This window comes from Cyphomyrmex costatus, unplaced genomic scaffold (assembly GCF_001594065.2).
Source record: "Cyphomyrmex costatus isolate MS0001 unplaced genomic scaffold, Ccosl1.0 scaffold413, whole genome shotgun sequence".
Lineage (NCBI taxonomy): Eukaryota > Metazoa > Arthropoda > Insecta > Hymenoptera > Formicidae > Cyphomyrmex > Cyphomyrmex costatus.
The window spans coordinates 459101-486242 of NW_017278351.1; the positions used below are offsets into that span (position 1 = coordinate 459101).

The window sequence follows — 27142 nt, forward strand, 5'->3', positions numbered from 1 at the left end:
GTTCGAGTTTGTTCTATTTATCTACAAGCGGGGCGTGCATGCATGCACATAGAATATTGTAACAAAATAGAACAAATTAATCTCAATTGTGGGAAATAACGCCGTTACCTTTATCGTTATTTTTGTATACCTCACAATGATTTGGTCATTATTTTACAATTTTTCATCATGGTAACGATAACGCTACCGTTATAATTCACTTTTGATATATAACTTATCGCGTTACCATTAAAAATTTATTAAGACTTCTCTGAGTAGTCGCCGTGGCTATATAGGATGGTGATGTCATGTCATAAGCGAAAAACAACACATGTTGAAGTTTCTTGCATGCCATTTGTAAATAAAGAGAATTTGGATAAAACAAATTAATGAAATCGTTTCGAAATGCTTGTAAAAATGAGACGAAGTTATTTTTATTGCCTCTCCCCCCCCTCAGCCTTCCTCAGTCAGAAAACGGTCGTAAAAAGCACATAAAAGTACATTTTTATGATAATGCTCGACGCTACAGAACATATAAGGGAGTTAGTATAGAAGTCAAACTTTACGTCATTTTTGCAATTTTTATAAAATAAAGTATAAAGGTATTTGTATATGTGGGACAGAACTTTTTTCTTTTCTACATATTTACACATATTTGAAGTTTCAGAATATTTTTATTAAAAAATAAATAAGCGTTATATATATATATAATATTAAATATCCTTTTCTTAATTAGGTGTGAAGAAAAAGGTAACGTGACGTTGGAGGAAAAGGACTCTGATTGCCGATTAGTTGATTCTATGCACTATGCATTGCGTTATGCAGAGTCTGTGCTACGGCCTTTAGAAGGTGAACGGGGATACTCGGGTGATGTTTCCGAACGCAGTCTTTCATAATCGCACACTCCATTCTATGTTTTTGATATGCTCTCAGTTTGTTTGCAGTATTTCACGGTTGTGGCAGATTTTCTAACCTCAATAGTTGTCAACTTTAACGATTAATATTGATTAATGTCTCGGTTCATGGGGCAGAGCGACGCTTTTCTCTGCTGAATTTATATTTCGTTCGTTTTGGACAAGAACGCGACAATTGAGCATAATCTTATCGATTTTGAAGAGGATTTGGCTAAACTGCACAATTACCCATTTTTCAAAATTTTTAAGAATTTTGGCAACAACAACGGAATCGTGTGTTTGTAGTTACAGCGTTCATTTTAAAGAAATGTTGGATTTAAACTGTATAATCTATATAAAAAAAACTAAAAAGGTATAGATTTAAAATAATAAACTATTCTCTGCTCTGAAACAAGTCTTCTGTTTTAAAAACAAATTCAATATTTCATAAACACAAATTCACTGCTTCAAAAACACAAATTTTTTAATATTATTTTTGTGTATTTAAAATGGTGAATTTGTATTTTGAAGCAGAAAATTTGTTTTTAATGCAGAGAATTTGTGTTTTTATATTAGTGTATTTTTAAATTTATATTTTTAAAGTAATAAATTATATAATTAAAACAGAATATTTTTAGAAATTAATTAATGTTGAAGTATATTTACATAGTGATATATATACAGTTAATATGTGATATCTTAACTTCTAAAGTCTCAAACTTGCTGATTTACTTTTCATTAATTATCTTTAATATTCATAGTATTTATTTTAATATTAAAAATATTATTTATGCTAAAATTTTTAATAATATTTCAGTCATTTTCATTTCTCATTTGTAGGATTTCAATAATTTCTACGATTTTTTTTACTAAGGCTACTGTAATAATTATTATACATTTATGTAATAAATTAAAAAAAGTTAATTGTTTTGACTGAAGATTAATAAAACTGTTTAAAATATAACGAATAAGAGTGACAATAAACTTTTTATAAATTTCTATTATAATTTACTGCTTTTATCAAATTCATAGCTTATTGCGAAAAAACAAACTGCTGAGCAAACTATATCACTATTTTACATGTAATTTTAAATGGCCTGTTTTCTTGTTTAGTCAATTTTATATTGTTGCTTCCACTACATTGTCTTTATTGTCAACAGACATGATTGTAAAAATTGTCCTACTGCTCACATCTAACTTTACTGCTTAATGCCAATTCTATTGTAAATGGACCTCAAATCAGATAACATGATGAATAATGCTGTGGTAATGAAAACACTGATCATGCTCACGTAATTATTAATTTTTTATATTTATAGTTTGAGATTAATATTTTTTTAACTTAAAAGGAAATCTTAAGCGAATTAGCTTAGATTAGTTTAACATAAAGTTAAAATTAAAAATTATTTGACTATATATATATATATATATATATATATATTAACTAATAGAAACAAATTAGTAAAAATTTAGGAAACAAATATAAAATAAAACTGTTATTTTTTTCGGGCAATCTGGATATTTTTATTTTTATTTTTAGAATTTATTTCTTGTTGAAAAATCATTTGTGTTTTTTCAGGTTATGAAAATAAAAGATATAAATTAAATGCCCTTGTTACTCAAGGTGCTACTGAGGTTGACGATCCTCGTGTTACTCTTGGTAGCTCTGTATTGCTATCAGACGTCTGATGGAGGACATTGGATCATATTCAACCTACAAACAAAAAATGCGAGCCTGGCAAATCTTACGGCTGCCTCAGCAGTGACTGCTTATTCTGTTAATTATTTGTCTTCAACAGCGCGCATTTTACCACAAAATCAGACAAATTATTATAACATATGGTGTATTTTTACCAAAGTTGCCTCAAACTCGCCCATGAGACGGAAATTCCAAATGTTCACAGAATCTTTGCTCAGATTTGCTTCCATAAACATTACTTTTCATGTGATAAGTGATGATAATAGTCAAGACATAGCTGCGAATGTGATCAAAAATGTTATGATCAGTACTGGAAAATTTATGAAAGTACGTCCTTTTATATCTTGTGTATCTTATTTTTAATTGAAATATTAAAACATTTATTTTTTCTTAGGTATTTTATTACAATGTACATAAACTAGCTGCACAATTGGAGGATATTGTATCGGTTATGTCGCCACATTTTAGCAGCAAGCCAGGAACATATTACTCTGATGCATTGTTTTTTATTTCGCTGGGTTTGCATAGAATTGCACCCAATCATCAGAAACTCGCCGTAATGTTTGATGCAGACACAAAATTTCGTAGAGATGTAAAAGATTTGTTCGAAGAATTTAACAAGTTCGGGGAGGAAGCTTTGTTTGGCTTGGCTCCAGAGCTCACTCCAGTTTACCGACATGTTTTATATTTATATCGTAATAAACATCCAACAACAATATTTGGCGAACCCAGACATAAAGGTGGATATCCTGGTTATAATAGTGGGATGGTGCTCTTTAATTTGGAAAGATTACGGAAGTCACGTGTATACAATGAAATTATCAGTAAAGATAGTGTGGATGTTATGACGAAGAAATATCACTTCAAGGTAAGATTGAACAATATCACAACTTATTAAAAGCTATATATATAAAATTGTAAAATAATTGTAAATATGCGTACATAAATATAAAGTAGATTACAGGATATGCTTGACATTTTGTTGCTCATATTGATTAATTAATGTGACAAAATTAATGATTTCTCTATTTTGTTATAGGGTCATTTAGGCGATCAAGATTTCTATACGCTTCTAGGCATGGAAAAACCAGAATTGATCCATATGATAGATTGTGGTTGGAACAGACAACTTTGTACATGGTGGCGTGATCGTGGTTACACAGATGTATTTGCTAATTATTCAGAATGCCATTCGGAAACCAAATTGTGGCATGGAAATTGTAATACTCCTATACCTGATGATAAATGATGCAATATTTTTAATATAGCAAATTCGGATATATAAAAGATATCCTATTTTTCAACTAAGAAAAGTGGTGTTGGAAAACAGGAATAGCAGAATGAAAATATTAAGGAATTTTAGATCAAATAATATGGTGATTCGTTTTTACACTATTTAATGAATTCAGAAAATTCTATTTTTTTTTAGAAATAATAAAATGATAAAAATATCTTTCTTTCTCTGCTTTTTCTTTTTGTCGTTTTGTTTACTTTTTTCGTACTATCTTGAGTATTTTGTAACTCAAAGGGCTACAGATTTATACATACATATATTTTTGTTATATGTAGGTATATATTTTTTGTCATGTATAGTATTCCATTTTCATCCTATCAATTTTCTTCGAAGTTGTAGATGGTACAGAAAAAGTTTTATATAAAAATAAAAATTTGAAGAGACACATTTTGGTCACGTTTTTTTTTCTAGGCAAAAGTGTCAAAAAGTTGTGAATACTCGTTAAATATTATTAATTTTTTTACATAATTTCTTTTAATTATTCTATATATAAAAATATCAAAGTAAGAATATTGAAGAATTAATAATTTACTATTAATTTTTTGATAATTGTATTTTTCATAATGTTTCATTACATATGTGTAAAATAATATGATAGATAAGGGACTTATTCTGTAACTCTTAATGACTTTAACGATATCGTTAAATTATCGTTGCACAGCTATTTTACGGTATACAAAACCTACGCAATGATAATGCAACAATATCGTTGCAGTCGTTAAAAGTTACAGAGTAAGCCCCTTAGTTTGTATAAAAAAAATTTTTTTTTTTAACTGCAAATTGCATTAATTATTTGAGAAGCAACTATGTTTTTATCTTTATTTAATTAATTTATCTCAGTCTATGTGTGATTAAGATACAATTATCAAAAAGTTAATAATTTACGAGATATTTTGTTTTATGAATTTAGAAAATTATATTCACTTTAGAGATAATAATGAAAAATCATTGTATAGTATAAAAATGTCAAAGCTAAAATTTTTTAATACAGTCGGTGCTTGTTATTGTTAACCTCGTTAGTGTCATTCGTTCGTTACTATCAATCTTTTCCGCTCATTGTAATCAATTTTTCATTCTCCACTTCTGATTTTAGTCGACCAATAGTAGGTCGAGTTCTCTCTCTCGTGGCACTTTTTTTAAACTCTTTTCGGAACATCACCCGAGTGCCGAGTGCTCCCGTGTATCCGTCTTATCCTTGTTTAACATGGTTGGACAACAACGATAAAACGATATACAGGAGCACTCAGGTGATGTTTTTGAACACAGCCCAGGGCTATGTTCAGATTCACACCCGATTCAGATTGCCATCCAGGTATCTTTCTATCCTTATTGTTTATCAAATGTTAAACAAGGATGACATGACACTCGGGAAACACTCGGGTGGAAATCTGAACACGCCTCAGTATGGGGATCATCAACCGCAGTCAGCCGTACAACGTTATGTATTATTTCACGACCGGAGTACATTATTTTGTTACGAAAAGACTGGGTGGCTATCGACTATAGCCGATGCTCGGCTGTAGGGATATAGTTTAGTAAATGTCGATGATTGTAAAAGTTAAAAATTAAAAAAATATATATACACACGCTCTATAGCCTCGCTATTATTTTTCTCACTCAATTTTTGTTATGCAAAAATAAATATTATTATGTGTAGGAATAATATACAAAAAGTAATAATACACAATATACATATAATTATTTCCGATTACATGAACTACAAATTGTTAAATTTATAACTATTTTAAAAATAAAATTTTGTGCAATATAGGGAAGAGTGGTCTAAATCGGACCTATTTGCAGTTTTTGTTTTCTATAAGGCGTAAATAAAGTCCGATGATAAAACCAATACTGCCATTCGAAAGATCATTTAATTTCCTTCATTTTTTCTTGAAACCATTTTGACGTATCTCTTACCTGTGTCGAACTATAATGGAAAATGTAAAAACGCATTTTCCAGTCCGATTTGGAACTCATAGTTCCAAATTGGACCGCTCCTATTTTTATTGACTTTTAGCTAGAATTTTAAAATATTTTAATTAATTTTTGTTAGTATTGAGTAAAAATGAGCAATTTAAGACTCAAAAATAAAAATACAGTTTATATTATTAGAATTAAAATCAATAAAAAATTCCATCAATCTAGTCTGATGACACATGACATTTTACTGATTTAGTGTTCCTTAGACCAGATCTGGTCGGTCGATCACCAGTGCTACAATCAGGTTATGACAACCTTCTTTCTTAGATGAATTAACTGGCTTACTCATCTTTTTAGTGTTTTTTGTATAGATCCGACTTGGACACGGGTTCTTTCGAACCATTAGAACAAATTTTACAATAAATCACAAAAATAATCACAAAACTCTTAATATTTTTGAGTTCTACACCTTTTAATTATCTTAAATCAATTACCATTCAAATTTTTAACATCTTTTAAATAAGATTTACAAGGATTTTCTTTTTTAAAAAAATTTTCGCATGATAGCCGAAAATATTTGCGTCTATTCTACAAACATTATTATGACACAGAGTACTGCCAAACTACTGTCATATGTTCAGTGTTTTATAAGAACTTTACATTATAAATAGCACGCAAATCTGTTTAACTGTATTTATTTAAAGTAATGTCCGATTTGGAACACGATCCGATTTAGGATATTCTCCCCTATAAAAAATTCATTTTAAAATTAAGTTATTAAATTTAATTTTAAAAATTAAGAAATATTAAAGGACATGAGTTTATGTAAGTGATACAAGGATTCATATAAATAAAAACAGATTTTTATCGGAAATTCCTTATTCAATTATTTTCTTTTATATAATGTCGGTGGTAGAGAATGTCAAGAGAGGAAAGAGAGGAAACAAAAAGGAAACAATTTAAGATGTGGAAAGGAAATGTATCATGTTGGTGTATGTACATGCATTTCGGGCAATGACTCTATTGTTTTGTCTGTTTGTACCATGTGTCTGTTTCTTAATATGAATCATCTTAGATATTAATCTTTTTTTTGTAAGAAGATTCTATATCTAAAATTTCAACATCCCATTTAAAGTTATACTATTCAATTCAATTCTGTGGTTAGTTATTACTGAAGGGAATTTTGAACCTTTGTTAATATCTGAGACATGTTCACTCAATATAGTTTTTAATTGTCTCTTAATTTGCCCAACATAACTAGCATCGCAATTCTCACTGGGTATTTTGATATACTACATTCTGATTGTATGTTCCAACTTATCTTTTCCTCTTTTTATATAATTTTTCAGTGTGTTAGGTATAATGTAAGCAAGTTTGCACTAAAACATATTGGCAATAGGTTTAAATTTATCAGAAATTGTATTAACAAAAGGAATAGTAAAAAAATGTTTTTTTTAAATATTGTTAGAATTAATATTATTAATATGGAATTTAATTCGATTATGAATTGTAGAAAAAATAAAATGTAGAAGATATCCATTATGTAAAAAAATGTTGATAGCATCTATTAAATTATTTTGTTGAAATGTTAATTGGATGACACAAACGGAATATCTTATCGACAACACCATATATTACACCTCTTTCATGACACACCCTTTTATGATACCTGTTATTTTTTAAAAGAATTCTGCAATATTGTCAAAGCAAGCATTAACATCAGAATAAATTAGGTTTATAAAAAATTGTATCAAATATAACTTAATTCCACCACATTTAAAGAGATATACAAATGTTAATAGAATTTCATTGCATAATAATAAGAGTTCGTACAAGAAACTAGAAAGAATATAATTAAAGAATGTAAAAGCAATATTTTTACTGTAACATTGAGAATGACCTGATCGAAGTCGAAACACATGTTTATAATAAATTAAATTTATCTGTTAATTTTTGTAAAATATTGGCTCTTTGCCTTTCTTTATATACATTGTTTAATAATTGCATTTGTTAGTATCGTCAACAATTTTTATGTTACAAATTATTGTTTCGGAAACTTTATGTAGAATTTTTTAATATTGTATGATTCTACTCTCGCAGAAAAGAAAACTGCGTCTTTCTTCTATAATAATTTGGAAGATCCAATGGGCGCATGTGCGCATCGCGTGAAGAGAGTTTATACTAGTCTTTAGAGAACTGTGGTTTGGACGCTACATCTTCCCTGATTATTTTCTTGTACATTTAATTTTATTTATAACGACAAACATTACAACTTATTTTTAAATTATAATATTTTTTAAACCTATGTGAAACAGATTTTAGTAGCAGAATTGTAAACGTGTATGTACAGAGTTAATCTGAGTGTCATTACTTTTATTTACTTCTCAAAATATATACGAATTATAAAAAGTATCATAAAGCAGTATAAAAAATAACGACTATGGCAAAATTCTTGGCAACTATAAAGGCAATAATTACGCGCTTGGTATTTGCATCGCATGGTTTCATCGCAATTTGGCAGGTAACGACTTTCAAGAGAAATCCATATTTTTGGTACCTGAGCTGTCCTATTCTGCTGATGTTCTTCGAGGGTATTTTTACGCTCACTATAAAGGAAAATCAGGAATGGAAATGGTATGTGAATTATCACAAACATTTGTTATGTTTTCAAGAAGTTATAATTATATAAAAATATGATGAAATTAAGAATTGTTCAATAACTTTCTTTAACTTTCGGAAATATATAAAAAGATTTTTAACTAATTATTTTTCATTTATAAGTGTACATACAAAGAACTAAATAAATAATATAATTCTTTAGCTAATTGTATATACTAACAAAATTTTAATCTATAAAATTCCAGAATTAATTAGATATTTATAATTTAGAACTGTGTACTAATTCAACAGTCAGATCAACTGTATACTAGAGTTAATATGTAGCCTTTTTATTCATATTTATATGTAATACAATAAATACTACATAAGATTTTTACATTTCTACATGCAATTTTGTTAAAATTATAATTATAGTTAATTGGTTATAGAACTAAAGTATTTATTTCATGACATAATTGTTCTATAAATTATAAGATTTGTTATTTATAAAAGGACAAAAATGATATATTGTAAGGTTATTACTATCACATTGAACAATTTATATTATAAGTAGAATATTATTTAGTTGTAAAGTATACAGGGTGTCATCTAATTATTGACACAGTGCTCGTGTATGAGTAGAGGCCTCTAATATTTTGTAATTTTCAGCAAGTTTTTTTGTTACAATAAGCAGAATATAAAAAATCGACGCACGAGATAACTTTAAGATATCTTTAAAAGTTCTTTAAGAGAGAAACATGTTTAAAATATTTCATAAATATTCTGAAAAATAAAGTTGTCTTATCCTTTGATTTTACCCGTTTGATCAACAATTCTTAGAAATTAATATTCCATCAACTGTTATAAAAATTGCAAAATGATAAAAAATTTTTTGACTCAATTTAGTTCACTCTAAGGATTAGGAGACACCCTGTATAATTAAATGTTATCTTATTTTATGATCGTTTTGGAGGATACGTTAATAAATATTTGAATGCACATAAAATTAGCTGCAAAAGCAAAATATAAAAATTACTTTTGTTATTTCTTATTGTATCATTACCTAATCATCATATTATTCTTATTAGTTAGTATAGAAAATATTATTATAATCACAAAATTGTGTTAGAGATTATCATAGCATTATCATTGCGAAAATTAATGTAAAGGGATCCCTCGGAAAGGGCGTATATGTTGTGAGATCGTTTGTCAGTTTGACAAACGGAAATTAGAGCATTAGTAACATGAACCGGTGAGTTAGAATCTACTTTGTTCGGGATACAAGCAAGCGTATCAAAAATTATTGACATCTGTGAAGAAGCGAGCCATGACCTTATTCCGTTACCTGATTCATCAATCAATCGAATTAGATCTAGCGCATAACATCGTCACAACGTACACTAACGCTCAAAAACCTTTTTACAATATTTTTCAACTTTATTATTTGCTATGTTACATATCATGTGTCACAACAAAATTACCTTTTTTAACAAAAAGGTAAAAAAAGACGCCAAGTGTATGTGTGCTCTTTGAGGAAAAAAGTGACTTTCTTCAAACCAACTTTGTTCCAAACATACTTCCCAAATTATCAAAGTAACAGTAATTTTTTTTCAAAAAATATGTGAAATCTTTAAATTTTGCCAATTATAAACAGAAAATACATTTTGTTAAAATATTAATATTTTATAACCACTCTTATAAAACAATAAAACTTTTAACGATCTGTGACTATTAACGTTCGAGTTTTTGTTCATGTTTTATTTTAGTTAATTATTTCATCGCATGTTCGCGAAATGAAAAAATCATGAATTACGTCTACAATAACTCGTAACAATAACTCTATGCAAACGAGAATATCAAAAGAATATATAGGAATTACGCAAAAATTGAAGAGCGCTGTATCTCTGAATCTTTTGAGGTACAAACGAAAATGAAGGAGATACGAACGGGTACAAACGATTCTCTTTCGAATGCCGTTGCGTTGGTCCCATTTCCATATTTTGTAAATTGACTAATTTCGTAATAAGTATATGGGTTGCGCAAAAATTGAAAAGCATTGCATCTTCGAACCCTTTGAGATACAAACGGGATACAAACAATTCTCTTTGGAATGCCGTTGGTCCCATTTCAATATTTTGTAAATTGACTAATCTCGCAATATAGCAAAAATTGAAAAACGCTGTATCTCCGAACTCTTTGAAGTAAAAACGAAAATAAAGGAGGTACAAACGGGTACAAACGATTCTCTTTCGAATGGCATAAGCGACATTAAAAATCTTAAAGTTGGGTGGTGACTATTTTTTATAATTCACTATTTTTGTACTCTTTGAGGAATGCATTTGGTAATCGGTACATTGTGACATAAAGGAAGGAGTTCCATTTATCGTTTGTAATTTGTAATAGGGAATAGGGATTGGAACTATAAATAAACGGAGTCTTTCTTAGTTTCTCCATCAAATGAGATCAAATATTAAGTATTACATATCTTCGTTCGTAAGCTCTAAAAGAAAGTGGCGTTTTTTTTTGGAATCTATTCGTTGTGCGATATATTCTATTCATGCGATATAATATCTATTCATTCGGAATGAATATAGATAGATTAAAATATCTGAATATATAATATATATATTTTTTTATAGTCGATATTTTTGTTCAATATTAATTTGTCTAATTAAGAATAATATAGTAATACACAAATATATGTTTTTGTGATCTATTTTTAATGCTAATGTAATTAAAAACAAATGTAATTTGTAAGATTTTATTATTATTTTCAATTGTTATATTTCCAGGTTCTGTCCATCTGTATTTTTATATCTTAGTAGCGTAGTACCTGCAATTTGGTTATTAGAACTGGATAAAGTAGACATGAGACTGAAATCTCGCGGAACGAATCTCAATATATCAGAGAATATCGATTTATCTAATCTGGCAGCTGGTGACTTAAAACATTTGGAAGAAGCTCTAGGAGTGCGTGTCATTTTTAATATTATTTATTCTCTAAATAAGACACTTAATGGAAAATTATTAATATATTATAATACTCTTGAAACTTCCACGTGCACTTTCTATACAGAAATTATTTCACGGGTTATTCCCCAGATCCATTCTTAGAATTCCAAACATTTCAGCTCACTTTATTATGCTGGAATTCCATAAAATATATTTGTCGCGTATTGCGTAATCGCGTAACCAATCAGTAATCAGTAAAATACGAAACCACAACAGCAGATTGCTTCTGATTGGTTACGCAGTTACGCGATACGCGGCAAATATGCCTCATGTGACTCCAGCCTCAGAGCTGGTACAGTTTGCGCAATTAATGCCTTCCATTGTCGAGTGATAGTGGGAAGACAGAAGGTGTCGCTTCAAAAATCGATCCTAAATGTGCAACTAATTCCGAGCACTGATGTAATTAATGGAGGAATCATTTATAATATTTTAGATTGTGCGTTGAAAGTTTGATAGTAACGGCGTGCAATCATATTTCTGCAATAAATTCATTCAGAAAAATACGTATATATGTGTATATTAATTTAAAATCTAACTTTGACCGTCAATGGCGTTTCTCGTATTTACGTGATGTACTCACATAAACGGTCTTAATTGCAATCTTATTAGAATTCTTTTAATCTAATTAGATATATATTAATTAAAGAAAGGCTTGTTTTTGTTATTTAGGTTGATATTCGTTTACCGAATATACAAATTTCCACAGAAACATGGGTTACTTTAATTGAACAATTCTTAATGCTAATTTTGATAATTGGCCGATGGATGTTGCCAAAAGGTGACTTGACTCGAGATCAGTTAAGCCAGCTGCTATTAGTCTACATTGGTACTGCAGCTGATATTATCGAGTTCTTTGATTCCTTCAAGGAAGATAGAATAGCAAGAGAGCCCGTACTTGTATACTTGACATTAGGCATTTGGGCATGGTCTCTGACGCAGTTCACAGTTGTGCTAACTGCCACTAAGTCTAGAAAGTCTCGTTTGTCGTCCGGCAGTGTTACCAGAAAAAAAGTCCGAACGGAAACAAGCTGCTGCAGCATTGATGTATGGGGAATCGCTCTGAACATGGTTCTTCAAGTACGTGTTAATAATAAGTAATATAAAATATATTTTAAAATAATCAGACATATTTGCATATTAAATAGCAGTATTTAATTTTTAATATGGAATAAAGGATTTATTTATTATACATACATAAAAGAATTAGCATAATTTTTTACTGGCTAATGTATTTACAATAAAATCATTAACACCTTTACCTGTTATAAAAAAAATCAACTTTTCATGAAAAAAAGTATCTAAAATTCATTTTTTATTCAATAACAGTATCTAAAAAGTTTATAAAAATGTGTAAATTTTATCAATTTTAATTTTTGAGCAATTTGATATAAAAAACTACCTTCTTGAAAAAATAATATTTAAAAAATTAAAATTGTAATTTTATAAATAAAAAAATAAAAAAATATCTTTATTTAAAAAAAGAACATATATATATATATAATTTCAAATTCATAATAAAAAAAATTCTACATAATAACATGTAAAACTACAAAATTTATTAAACTTTGATTTTTCATGTGCCATTATATTGAATCTCAAAGTCATTTTGAAAATGGACATTTCAATTGCAGATTCGTAATCAGCGATTCACGAAATTATTATACACATAGTTTCAAAAAAATTGATTAGAGTGTTTGATTATCAAAAATTAAATCTCTCTAGAATTGTAAAATTTTGCACTGTACGCCGTGAAGAATTTGGAAACATTTATCATTTTTTCGTGTTTCACCATATATGTAATATATGGTATTACATATATGTGTTTCACATAAAGTTGAATATCTCAGTGAAAAAAAACAATCGTAGAAAAATTTTTGAGTACGTATTTTGAAGCGCAAAAATAAGATTTTAAATGTGCATTTGAATTCCTTTCTATGACATTTTGTTCTTAAATTACATATAATTATAAATTGATTTTTTGGAATACTTTTTACTTACTTTGAAGCAATGCATTTTGATGAAATATCATTCGACAAAATTAAATATAAAAATTTTTTGAACTTGCTTGATTTTGAAGTAGGCTTGAAATGCTTTTTTCATAAGAAATTAGTATGATGATTTTTCGCTGGGATATCAATTTGTTGTTGTGTAAAGTCTTTAAAATTGATAAATAAAAAAAAGTTCTTGAAGAAAATATTGAAAAATGTTTACAGATCAAGTACATTAAAAAGAACATTTTTTAGTATTTATGTAATAAAATTTTATACAACAAAAAAAATTAATATTATTGTAGAAATCATCGTATCGTTAAAATTTTTCAAAAACTATTTGGAAGCTTAGACTAACTTTCAAATACTTTTATAAAAAATTTTGTGTGATATTTTATCGAACTGTGGCGCTTGAAAATAATAGGAAAAATATCGCAAAATCGATTTTATGTAATTTTATGTAATAAAGAAACAAAATGTTGTAGAAAAGAAAATTTAAATGCAAATTTAAAGATGTAGCTTTGTGTTTTAAAATACATGGTTGAAAACTCCTTTACTGCCTTTTTTTACTGAGATATTTAAGTATTCGTAAAATGCGGATAAATTGCAAGTATTTCCAAACCTCTAACCGAGATCCGAGGGTGTATATCTACATATATCAATTGTATATATTTTACATTTTGCAGGACGGACCATTTCTGGCATTTCGTTTGATATTGATAATTCATTATCAGATAGTTAGTTATATGAATATATTCTTCACGTGCAAGAACACATTAGTGATATTGCTGCAATTGTATCGACTTTATGTAGTACAAACCGAGAACAAAAGCAAACTGAACAAGAGATATAGTAAAAGAGAAATATCAAATATCAAAATTATTTCCCGAGGTGATATGTATAAAGATGTAAGAATGAGAACTTTGCGAGATAATAATAAATATAAAAATCGACGTGATAAAGATATAGAAGCAAATTATAGTGAAACTGAAGATTCGAGAGAAGATATCGATAAATTCGATTCGTCCCCAAAAAATATCGGTCGGTCCAAACGGTTAGTATATTTTAACAATTGTTAAACGTATGTTATAATATGTATATTGTATATGTGTGTTTGTATATATATATATACACACAAAAAAATTTCTGTGTAAGTTAAAAATATTTGTGTGTGTGTGTGTGTGTGTGTGTATATATACACACACACACACACACACACACAATCTTTTTAATTTAAACAGAAATTTTTTCCGTGATGAACACAATTCATTATAGTAGTACAAACCTGTCATTTTTATGTATTAAATAACTTACTTCTTTTAGGATTTTAATTTTAAACAATAAAAAAAATTTTTTTTACGTATAGAAAACTCAAATTGTCCGCAAAAGTACACTCACAGAAAAGATTTATATATTCAATTGCTATTACTCCAAGATCTAGAATAAAATAAGATCGACTTAGAGCCAATCATATTTATTTTTCAGAGTAGAATATTTTAATCTTAAATAAAAAATTATAAAATTTAGAATAAAGTAATTTTGATGTTAGCTCATTAATTTTCTTAATAGAAACATTTAAGTTCGACACAATATTCTTCATTTAAACATTCTTATTCTGTTCCTGTAAAAGGAATTTTATTTATATTTTTCGGCAAAGAAAAACTGAGCTTAGCCGGGACTCGAACTAGGGTGTGTATCTCTGTTTCTTACCTAACGCGTTACACCACAAAAGCTTCGCTGCTTTGATATTGTAGCATCGCGTATAGTATAACTGGATAGACTTATTCTAAATATAAGAATATATAAATTTCTAAATTTATACGTGTTATACTTGTTTCGAGATAAGATGTCGATTTTATTTTATTCGAGGATGTAGAATACAAATTATTGATTTCATTTTAAAATAATCTTAATTTTATAATGTATAGGATTGAGCTAAGAACTTTTTTTCCTCAGAGAGTATTAGAAATCCTTTCTGTGAGACAAAATGCAATACAGGCGTACTGTGATATCAAATCATTTGCATTTTTTACGCATTTAAAGTTTCATAAATATTACACACACACACACACTTGGATAAGGCTTCAGTTACAACATAAGATAGTCATCATTAGAGTTAAGTAAATAATAAATAGATATAGTATCACTTGAAAAAAAAAAAAAATTTTTTTTATACGTTTTATTATTACAAATAGATAGCTATTCATTTTTTAAATAATAGTAAAAAGAGATATTAAATATTTGTCGACATTTTAAGTTTAAGAATTAGATTTTGCAAAATTTAAAGAAAAGTATTTATTGTTATTTTTTCAGCGAAACATTAATTAATTTAAAAATATCTATTAATTATTATAAATCTTGTTTATATAATAAAATAAAAAAGTTAGCATCTACAAAAGTATTGTATTGATATTTCGTTGGCATTTTATATTTATAAAATGAACTTTATTTTAGAAAAAATCGCCAAGACACTGGATATTCGACATCCAGCTCTCATAATTCAAATAAACACGATAACTCTCACAAGTTTGAAAAGAAGAAATTATCACGCAGAGAAGAAACTAAACGTGACATTTCTAATGAGAGACGCAAAAGAAGAGGAAACAGAAAGTCTTATGAAAAAAGCGAGAGGAAGACAATGAATAAAAATAATAATAATTTTGATAAAAGCTCCATTCGAAAGTTTGACAGTGAGAATGAGTCCTCTAGTGAGGAATTAGATGACAGTAAAATCAGCGGAGCCAGTGATTCGGAATCCAATAGAAAGAGGTAAGCTGTTGGAAGGTTAAGATAAAATTCACAAAAACTCTATTATAATTATAATATAATTGAATGGAAGCTTTCAATAAGTTTATAATACATATATTGCGTGTATGCATGCATGCGTGTGCGTGCGCGCTAAAATTTTTAATATAGATAATGAACGTTTAAAAAATATTAGATTTTTTAAAAACTAATTTTTATTCAGAATGCTTTTTTTTAAATAATAAAAATATTACTTAAAATCTTTAAAAATGAAAAAATATTAAGAAAGATTTGAAAAGTATACGTTAATTTAAGTTTTTTGTGCACTTTGATAACTATTAAAACACAAAAATAAGAAATTCAGCACATTTAAAAGCACTTAATTCTAATACGGTAGTCATTTCGATCTTTTGTCGAGTGAGTACTAGTTCCATAGAGATATAACTTTGTATTTTTACAGTGCTCGTAAGCATGTGCATCGACAACGCAGACAAAGCAAAGATTAACAACAGAATTTGGGTATTGTGACATTATTATATATTTATTTATTGTACAATTTTAGTCACATATATTTCTTTTATCCAGACTAGAATTAATGGTAACTTGATATTGATTTTAAAAATAAAATTTTAGTAAAGAGAATTCTAAATACAAATTTTAAAGTCAAATGAGCTTTTATGGGAATGTTGTTTCAATGTTGCAGTAACATTAACAATCAATATAAGAAAATCAACATAGATTCAACGCTGAAAAAACATTTACACTTCAACATATTGTAACATCTCAACTACAATGAGATCTCAACTACATTTCCCTAATGGAAATTTTTTCCTTCATAAAGAATCATAAAGAATAATGATGAAATAATATTGAAATTTACTGAATTTCATATTGAAATCTCTATCAATTGGCCTACTTTCAGTATTATTTCATTAAGATTAAAATTTATTAAAATTTTATTCAGATTTCATTACAATTTATGAAAATTTCTGTAAAATTTCGTTACACTTTATTAAGATCTTATTACAATTTATAGATTTATTATTAATTTAATATAAAATATTGTTATATTTAGCTTCGCTAAATATAGCTCACTAGTACAAAAATGCATTTATTAAAATACATGCGAAAACCATGTATAAATAAAAATTTGACATGGCTACAATAATCTGAGTTTCCGTTACATAAACCTGGTTATATACAGAACACGATTAAATTTTACAAAAGACATGACACCATTCAAGCTTGACTAGATAGACATTTTCCACAACGATAAATTGGACATGGAGGAGTATTTTGGTCACCTGATCTGACACTATTGGACTCTTTTGTGTGGAGGAGCCTAAAGTAGGAAGCTTATTCGTCGTCAGTCAACTCAAGAGAACAATTGAGAAATCGAATCAAGGCTGCAGCAATGCACCACATATCGCACCAAAATTCAGTGTTTAGCTACAACACGAGCTGTACTCTCTCAGAAAGGATTTCTAATACGGAGAAGAAAAAAGTTCTTGACGTAATTTATCTAATCTCAACCCTGTACATTAAAATTAAGATTATTTTAAAATAAAATTAATAATTTGTATTCTACATCCTCGAATAAAATAAGATCGACATTTTATCTTGAAATAAGTACAACACGTATAAATTTCGAAATTTATATATTCTTACATTTAGAATAAGTCTATCCAGTTAGGTACGCGATGCTACAACATCAAAGCAGCGAAGCTTTCGTGGTGTAACACGTTAGATAAGAAACAGAGAGACGCCCAGTTCGAGTCCCGATTGAGCTCTGCAGTTTTTCGTAAAAATAATAAATATAAATAAAATTCCTTCCGTAAGAATAAAATAAGAATGTTTAAGTGATAAATATTGTGTCGAACTTAAATTTTTCTATTAAGAAAATTAATGAGCTAACATCAAGATACTTTAGTCTAAATTTTAGACTTTTTCATTTAAGATTAAAATATTCTATTATCTGAAAAATAAATATAATTGGCTTTATGTCAATCTTATTTTATGCTAGATCTTGAAGTAACAGCATTGAACATAGAAATATTTTCTGTGAGTGTACGTACTGAATGCTTGCACTGCTGCAACAGATCAACATTTTGAACAATATCTACATTAAGCAAGTGAATAAATACAACGTAAAATAAATAACAATAAAGTACAAAAATGAAAATTACGTTAATCAACATTAAAGCAAAAAGGACCACTTTTGCTTCAATGTTGAATAACTCGGTGAAAAAAAATCCTACAGAGCTCAACGAAAAGATAAATTAAAAGTAAAGATTCGCGCTTTTAAATGTTGTAAATCGCATTTGTGCAGAATTTTTAGTTCGTGTCGTGGAACTTTTCAAATTTCATAAAAAATTTTGAGGTTTGACGCATCTTCACTTATATTTGTGTAACTTCACGAAATATTAGTAATACCGTTTTTTGAAACCAGTATCAAAAGTAAAAATTTTAAGCTTAAAAATGGTTTTTTTAAACATCGATACGATTCTTGATGAAGTTATTTTATTACATCTTGAAGTTTGCCTGCAGTTTTTTAACAAAAGTGAAGTCATTTAATATCAGAAGAAAGGATCATTTTTACTTCAACGTTAAATAATAATATTAAATAGAATAAGTTAAATAGAATAAGTTAAACAGAATAACTCAGTGAAAAAAAATCGTACAGAGTTCAACAAAAAAGAAAATTAAGGTTCACGCTTTTGAATGCTGTAAACCGAATTTTTATACGATTAATTCACGCCATGGAACTTTTCAAAGTTAGTAAAAATTTTTGAGATTTGACGCACTTTCATTTGTGTCCGCATAACTTCGTAAAGAATTAATCAAATCAAAATATCAATTACCATTTTCGAAAATAGGGATTTCAAGTATTAGAATGCTTTTTACAATTTTTTTATCATTTTTCACGAAGTTACACTCTTTTGAAATTTGCCTATTTTTGGGGGACAAGTGATGGTGTAATTTTGCTATTGAGTGTACTTATATCTAATTATGTGCATGCTATAAATATTAAATTAGCAATGTCGAAAGTATATTAAAATCATTATTATAATTAATACTGATACATCTTTTGAATGTTATTCAGGATCATGATACTGACAATACATAGATAAAAATCAAGGGGATTAAAAGGATTACCGATAAACATGAATATTATCAAATTATTTCAATAACACTTCGAGACTTCTTAAATTTTATTTATTTTTTTTAACAGTCATTATTGTTAAATGAATTAATCTTATTTTATTATATTATATATGCAAGTACATATTTTGCACTAGAGATTTAGGAACCAAGAAATGACGAGAATTAAAATCAAATGTATATCGCATTATTTTTGAATATTTTTGAAACATGTTTTAATCAAAATAATTTTTTATTTCGAAATTCAAGGGAATTGAAGCGAATAATATTTTCAATTGTTATACATTATAAGAAAAACCTATAATGTGACTTCCTGTGTTTCTTTTTTTAGGTTAAAAATATATTGTGTAATAGAAAAAAATGTAAAAAAAAAATATAAAAAGATATGATAGTACGTCGATGACGATGCATAATAATTTGTATGCCTTTAATTCCTACAATTATTAGTTGCGTATATAACATAAGATCCAATATGATTCCTTCTTATTTATATTGTCTGTGTTTACAATAATTTGGAAAATAAAAGTATAAAGAAACTGGTTAGCAGAAACTTTTTGTACTTACAAGGAGATGGCACAAACTGCAAAATACTCGAATTAGAATGTAATCTTTAACCATTCGAAAGGCGGAGTCAAGAGTGTGTAAGAGAAATTTGCATATAAAGTTGAACAAAAACGGCCTACTGCGTGGTAAATCATGTATTTGTTTCACTTTAACTTATTGCACCGTGCGTACTGGTTCAGACAGTGCAGGAACGAAAAATAGACCCAATTGTTGTAAAGTTTACATCCACTTCTTTACAGAACGGTAGTGCACAAGGCATTTTGCGATTACACTGCTGAAAGGTCTTCATGACCTCTCTCAGGTTAGTCAGGTTTCTGTCTGGTTCTATATTATTTATGTCATTCACACTTCTCTCGTGCCGGCATAATAGTATTTCATCGGTATTATCGGTAACCTCAGTCTTTATCGACGTGTCACAAAAGTTAAACGTAGTTCCTGTATCTCGGAAATGGACGTTGGTGCGCTAGTGTATGGAGAGTTGAAGCTGGTTGAAGCAAAAAGGCCGGGATGGCTGCTCTCAGGTTTCTCTGTGATACTACAGTGCTGTATTCTGCCTGTAGTTCTGTGTGCTGTAGGTTTTTGTAATACATAGTGACTACGCGGCGTAGTTTTTCTACCACTGTATTCTATTATAAATATCTAGTGTCTATTCATGCAATGATCGGTGTACAGAATGAAGGAATTGTGAAGCGTCAAAGCTGCGACGAAACCAGATCTCGTTATTCTCGTTAAAACTGATCGAGACGAAACGAAATTATGTTTTAAAAAAGTGGAAAAGGAGACAACTACTGCATCGAATCTTTGGAGCAAAAAAAAAAAGGAAGAAAGTAATTTATAAACAAGAGAAAAGGCTTTTTCGTCATTTGAAAATTTCGACGAAATTGTAAGATATATACGTCGATGAACAAGTAATACTAATCTTGAGTTCTGTAACCTATTTGCTTTCTATATCTTTCTACTGTTTCTTTTTGTTTATCTTGCAGTCATTGCTCATTTTGTTTCTCCTGTATATATAGATATAGAGTGCTCAATGTAACGATCAGCACGGTTTTTTAAATACTTGCGACAGTTAAAAAGGAAGGTTTAAGGTGAATATTTATCTGTTCATGTGGGCTACAATATGCAGTAAAAAAATTTTTATTTTTTATTAAAAAAGTGAAGATCATCTTGAATTTTTTAAATAGTACCATATATACAATTTTTTCCCATAATATAGAGATCTTCAAGACGAATTGAACTATCGACAATGTTACTTCTATTAATGTTTTATTCATTTTATTGATATACACATATCTATCATAAATATCCATTTAGAAAGACTAGCAAACACTAGTTTAGCAATTTAAGGTTGCTTAATTCATGTATGCACGAATAGTTCGACATTATCTTCAGGATATCTTTAGAAATCATGTTATAAGTATTCATATGAGGTATTCATGTGTATCAATAAAATCAATAAAACATCAATAAAAGTGTCTTTCTTGATAGTACGTTGAATTCATCTTGAAAACCTTTACAATATTATGGAAAGAAATTGTATGGTGATATTTAAAAAATTTAAGATAATCTTGACTTTTTTTATGAAATAAATTTAAAAAAAATTTTTTTATCGCATATTTAGCCTATATGAAACAGATGAATATTCATTTTTTAATCTTCCATTTCCATAAAAAATGTTTAAGAAAATTAAATGAAAAAGGTTCAAAGTGTATAAAATAATATTTATTCAGTATCTAACATTAATGAAATTGATATAACATTAGTAAATACTAATAATATACATAATTAATAAGAATAATATTATAAAAGATTTAAATTACAAATTAAAGGCTTAATAAAGTTTAAAATAAGATAATCCTTAATTTTTTATTATTTTGAATTTTTGAAGCAAAATGCAAATACTCAATTTTTCGTTTTAATTTTTTTATTATACATATATTTAGTACATTATACAGTAGTGTGACTGATAATCTTTTAAATTTTACAATAAAGTTCCTCTTTTATTTACGCTGTTATATTAATTGTACATTTTGAAAGAGTAGTTGGGAGGTGCCACACCAAAATTTTCTTATCTAACGTATTTATAATTTTCTTATACAATAAACATGTTTGAGTGTTGCATTTTTATATTTGGCCTCACTACTGTATAATGTACTAGATATATCATATGTATTATAATAAAATTGAAATGAAAAATTGAGTATTTGTATATTACTTTCTACTTAGTAATATTTTTATATTAATTCTTACCAAAAATATAATAACGTGTTAATTATATTATTCATATGATGAATATGTTTGTTTAAATAACTGTTTATGTATTTCAAACCGCGCACGTGTTATCAATTTCTTGTTTCGTTTAGCCATTTGGCGATCTACATTGATTATAAATATCTTTGTCTTATATGCGCGATCTTTTTACCTTTTCTTCTTTTTCTCTATTTTTTTATGTGCCTATAATGATTATTAAAAAATTTCTCGTTTTGATTCTGAATTATGTCCTATTTATAATGTAGAAAATATATAATTGTCTTTAAATTTTATTGCCTTATATATAAATATATTATTTACGCATTAAAGCCTTATGCTTACGTTGAGAAAACTTATGTGAATTTGCGTCCAACTTTATCAAAAATTAAAGTGCATACCGTAGCGCTATTATAGTTTTGTTTATATCTGTTTATATCATTGTTATTTTGTTTGTACCTCAAAGTTAATAAAATAAGTAAAAGAAAAAAATAGCAAGCATTCACTTAGCTGTCTTTGATATCGTAAAGCATCGAATGGCATTCAAAAAAGAATTATTTGTACCCGTTTGTACTTCTTTTGTTTTCGTTTGTACCTCAAAAGGTTCAAAAAATGCTTTTCAATGTTAGAGTTGTACTGAGAATCTAATCAATTCACAATATAGGTTGTTCAGCGTAACGGTCCGCACGATTTTTTAGAAACTTCCAATAATTAAAAAAATAGGTTAAAAGGTGATTATCTATCTATTTCATGCGGGCTACAACATGCGATAAGAAAATTAAAAAAAATTTTTTTATTAAAAAAGTTAAGGTCACTTAATTTTTTTTAAATAGCATCATACAATTTTTTTCTATAATATTGTAGGGATCTTTAAGACAAATTCAACGCACTATCGAAATTGCCACTTTCATTAATGTTTTATTGATTTTATTGATATACATAGACCCATAATATTTATCACAAATATTCATTAATAAAGAAATACTTGCGTGAACTTATTATAACTTATGTGAACAAATTTTATTGATTTTATTGGTATTTAATATCAAAAATTTGCAGTATTATAAACATAAACTAATAAAGAAAAACCGTAACTTGTGTAAGCAAATGTTTAAATTGCTTTTCTCCTTCTGCAACACAAAATTCTGCTCTTTTTAATAAATTACTATGCGTAGCAGCTATTATACTATTTTGATCAAAAGTTGAACAAGCTGTAATTATTCTTCCTCGAAGATCTTAAATATTATTTATTGATGTTTGATATACAAAAGATTTCAAATGTTCTCATAAGAAAAAATTCATCAGAGATAAATCCGCAGAACGTACCGACCATCGGACTAATTCATATGTACTTATAATATACTATTTCGAAAGATATCCTGAAGATAATTTTGAACTATTCGTGCATTATGGGCTGGGCAACTGTCTATATAGGTCTATATATATCAATAAATTCAATAAAATATCAGTGAAAATAATAATCTCGTTAGTGCGTTGAATTCGTCTATATTTTTAGAAGATTCTTACAATATTATAGAAAAAAATTGTATCGTGCTATTTAAAAAATTCAAGATAATCTTGACTTTTTCAACAAAATAAATTTTTTTTTTTTTTATTACATATTGTAACCCGCATGAAATAGATGGATAATCACCTTTCAACCTTTTTTTTTTAATTATCGGAAGTTAATTATCTAAAAAATCGTGCGGACCGTTACGAAAGCGACTAACAGCGTTGGAAAAAGAATCGTTTGTACTTTTTTTATTTTCATTTTTTTCTTCAAAGTGTTCGGAGATACGTTTTTTAAATGTTTTGAAAGCATTAAAAAGGTAAATTAGCTATTTTGAAAAATATTAAAAAGCGACTAGACATTTTGAAAGATATCGATATAAATTAAAACGTATCTTCGAATCATTTAAGATGCAAATGAAAACACAAAAGAGGCATAAACGGATACAAACGATTCTCTTTCGAACACCATTGATTGCTTTTCGATATCTTGGAAAATGGTCAAGTCTTATATATATATATATGAGTTGCTCTATAATTAAAAAGTGCAATATTTTCGAACTTTTTGAGGTACAAAAAAATTAACATAAATAGAGATTTATATATGTCTATAAAGGAGTACAAACAATTCTCTTTCAAAAAACCGTTGGTCGCTTTTTGATATCTTTTAAAGTAATTGATTTACTCTTTTAAAACGTTTTCAAACATTGAAAAAATGTTGCATCTCTTAAGTCTTTGAGGGACAAATGAAAACAATTGAGATACAAATGTGTATAAACAATTCTTCGAATAGCATAAATGAAATTAAAAAACTTTATTTTTGCACGTTAACCATTCTTTCACTGATTTTTTTACTCTCTGAAATGAAATAACAAGTGATATAAACAGGTACAAACGAAGTACAAACACGCTACACTGCGGTATTCATTTTCATTTTTGTTAAAGTTGGAGGCCAGGTTTACATCGGTCATAATGTATGATGAAATAACAAAAATAAAGATTTAAAGCAATGATAATGATTTAAGGCAAAATAATGCACTGAAAAAGATAACGGAAAACAAATCATCACTATAGAATAAGACAATAGCAGTGGCTCGTTGTATCTCGTATCACAAGGAAGAAAAATCTTGTATCTCTCTGAAACAACATAAAATGGGTGAGAAATTTATTAAGCTGCATCTTGTAGTTCCTAGTGACTTCAAAGTAGAAGCTCAATAATAATTAGCTCGTACTGAGTTTTGATTTTGATTTAGGATAAATTGCATGGATGCATTAGGATATATATGAATCTGTCTGTTAAATTCAAGTTAATTGATAAGAGTCAGCAGGAGTTAAAGGTTGGATTAACTGATCATGTCATTTGCGGTGTAGATATACAGGTTATCCGATCACTTGAAATCAGAACACATTGGAAAGTTAATTGTTTTATCTTAAATCCAGCAAGTCTAATAATAATTGTTGATTCGCAATGTAGTTATAATTAATAAACTCTTTTAAATTAACGGATAACAAAACAAATTCATTACTGACATATACATTATTTACAAGTGTTCATAAGATTCTTCTCATTTTGTTGGGATGTGTTAAGTTAGCACCCCAACTATAGTACTCAGGAGTTCTGATTAGAGTTCCCACTTCCTTTTGACGAGACGAAGAGTTCCCTATAGTTAATAACAAGAGTTCCACTTAATAAACTTCTTTAAAAATTTTTTTTAAATGGGGTACTAACTTTTTATCGAATTTCGAGATGGAATAGTTCTGAGCGGCTTAATAGCTTCAATTTACGATTGCCTAGAGTTCCTGATATGTAAAAAAATTTTCGAATATTAAAAAAAAAATTAAAAATTTTTGAAAAATTAATTTTTAGATACAATAGTTCTGATGATAATTCCTGCTTCTTTTTGACGATACGAAGAGTTCTCTATGATTTTTGATGACATATGCGCTTAATAATCATTTTTTAATAATTTTTTAAAAATGGGGTGCTAACTTTTTAACGAAATTCAAGGTCGCATAGTTCTGATCAGCATAACAGGACTATTTTGTGAATACCTAGAGTTCTTGATACATAAAAAACATTTTTGAAGAATAATAAAATTTAAAAAAATAGTAGAAATCTTTGAAAAATTTTTTTAAAGTATCGAGTAGTTCTGAGTAGTGTTTCTTTATAGTTCTCGACGAGTCCTATCGAAAACTATTAGGTGTAAAAGCGATTGAACCAACGGTTTCTGAGATATACTCAGTCTAAAAATTGTTGATCTTCTGACAAATGTCGCTGTATCTTGCAAACCGTTGGTTCAATCGCTTTTGCACCTAATAGTTTTTGATAGGACTCGTCGAGAACTATAAGAAACGCAACTCAGAACTACTCGGTACTCTCAAAAAATTTTCAAAGATTTCTACTATTTTTTTTAAACTTTATTATTCTTCAAAAATGTTTTTTATTATACAAGAACTCTAGGTATTCACAAAATACTTCTGTTAAGCTGATCAGAGAACTATGCGACCTTGAATTTCGTTAAAAAGTTAAAACCCCATTTTTAAAAAATTATTAAAAAATGATTATTAAGCGCATATGTCATTAAAAATCATAGAGAACTTTTCGTATCGTCAAAAAAAAGCAGAAATTATCATCAGAACTATTGTATCTAAAAATTAATTTTTCAAAAATTTTTTATTTTTTTTTTATTATTTGAAAAATTTTTTTACATATCAGGAACTCTAGGCAATCGCAAATTGAAGCTATTAAGCCGCTTAGAACTATTCCACCTCGAAATTCGATAAAAAGTTAGCACCCCATTTTTAAAAAATGTAATAAAAATATTTATTGAGCGATACTCTTGTTATTAACTGTAGGGAACTCTTCATCTCGTCAAAAGGAAGTGGGAACTCTAATTAGAACTCCTGAGTACTATAGTTGGGGTGCTAACTTAACATACCCAATTTCGTGCGTAACTCCCATCAACAGTTTGTGCCAACTTAAATTACAACAGAAATATTCTTAATAATTTGAGTTATTAGATTATTTGATATTATTTTTAATATCAATAAAAAATTAGACTTCTTCTTATTTAAATTTTCTTTACTTTCCATTTTGTATGATTATTCATAGATACTCACGTTATGAAAGTTAAGAAATATATGGAGGACAAATCATAAAAATTCATTTATTATATTTAGATTGATTTTAATTCTAGATATACAAGGTGGAATGTCTCGCAATGGACCTGGCCTTTACGAGTTTCTTATGGAAGCTGAGTTACAACAGTATTATCCCGGTATTCGAGGTATTATTTATTTTCATTTATATCATTGAATAATTAGAAATATACTACAGGGTATTTGGAAATTCAACCGACAAACTTTCAAAGATTGTCGGGGACACTAATTCTTAAACTTTTTTTGTTACTAACATTTCTGTTAATATACTGTAATATTAAGTACTATTCTATGCAATCCTCTACTTAGGAACGTTCAACTTTCTACATGATCTCGCACCACTTCCGCCCTACCAAGAGACACACGATTTTCC

The 27142-nt window shown here is 28.0% G+C and overlaps 3 protein-coding genes across 3 annotated transcripts in view; all 3 read left to right on the top strand.

The window, feature by feature from the left end:
* Positions 1-2107: 2107 nt before the first annotated feature.
* On the top strand, positions 2108-3904 carry Xxylt (Xyloside xylosyltransferase). Its single transcript, XM_018544006.1, has 4 exons — positions 2108-2164; positions 2452-2898; positions 2966-3439; positions 3611-3904. The coding sequence occupies exons 2-4, from the start codon at positions 2479-2481 to the stop codon at positions 3818-3820; spliced, it is 1104 nt and encodes a 367-aa protein (XP_018399508.1). The 5' UTR covers positions 2108-2164; positions 2452-2478; the 3' UTR covers positions 3821-3904.
* A 4321-nt stretch (positions 3905-8225) lies between these two features.
* LOC108777191 (transmembrane protein 26) lies at positions 8226-16156 on the top strand. Its single transcript, XM_018544013.1, has 5 exons — positions 8226-8419; positions 11176-11353; positions 12065-12472; positions 14070-14437; positions 15838-16156. Exons 1-5 carry the CDS (start codon positions 8226-8228, stop codon positions 16154-16156), a joined length of 1467 nt encoding a protein of 488 aa, XP_018399515.1.
* A 4197-nt stretch (positions 16157-20353) lies between these two features.
* The window catches only part of Ack-like (activated Cdc42 kinase-like), a 30556-nt gene continuing 23767 nt past the window's right edge, over positions 20354-27142 (top strand). Inside the window, exons 1-3 of the mRNA XM_018544025.1 lie at positions 20354-20737; positions 24636-24766; positions 26808-26897. Coding sequence (XP_018399527.1) covers positions 24763-24766; positions 26808-26897 — 94 coding nt within the window. The 5' untranslated portion in view covers positions 20354-20737; positions 24636-24762. The remainder of the gene's footprint in view (positions 20738-24635; positions 24767-26807; positions 26898-27142) is intronic.

Bases quoted from the DNA above. Each gene is read 5' to 3' on its own strand.
- Xxylt (XM_018544006.1), top strand. From the start codon at position 2,479: ATGCCCTTGTTACTCAAGGTGCTACTGAGGTTGACGATCCTCGTGTTA. The intron at 2,899-2,965 runs GTACGTCCTTTT...ATTTTTTCTTAG, and splicing joins GTACTGGAAAATTTATGAAA to GTATTTTATTACAATGTACA. The intron at 3,440-3,610 runs GTAAGATTGAAC...ATTTTGTTATAG, and splicing joins CGAAGAAATATCACTTCAAG to GGTCATTTAGGCGATCAAGA.
- LOC108777191 (XM_018544013.1), top strand. From the start codon at position 8,226: ATGGCAAAATTCTTGGCAACTATAAAGGCAATAATTACGCGCTTGGTA. The intron at 12,473-14,069 runs GTACGTGTTAAT...TACATTTTGCAG, and splicing joins CTCTGAACATGGTTCTTCAA to GACGGACCATTTCTGGCATT. The intron at 14,438-15,837 runs GTTAGTATATTT...ACTTTATTTTAG, and splicing joins AATATCGGTCGGTCCAAACG to AAAAAATCGCCAAGACACTG.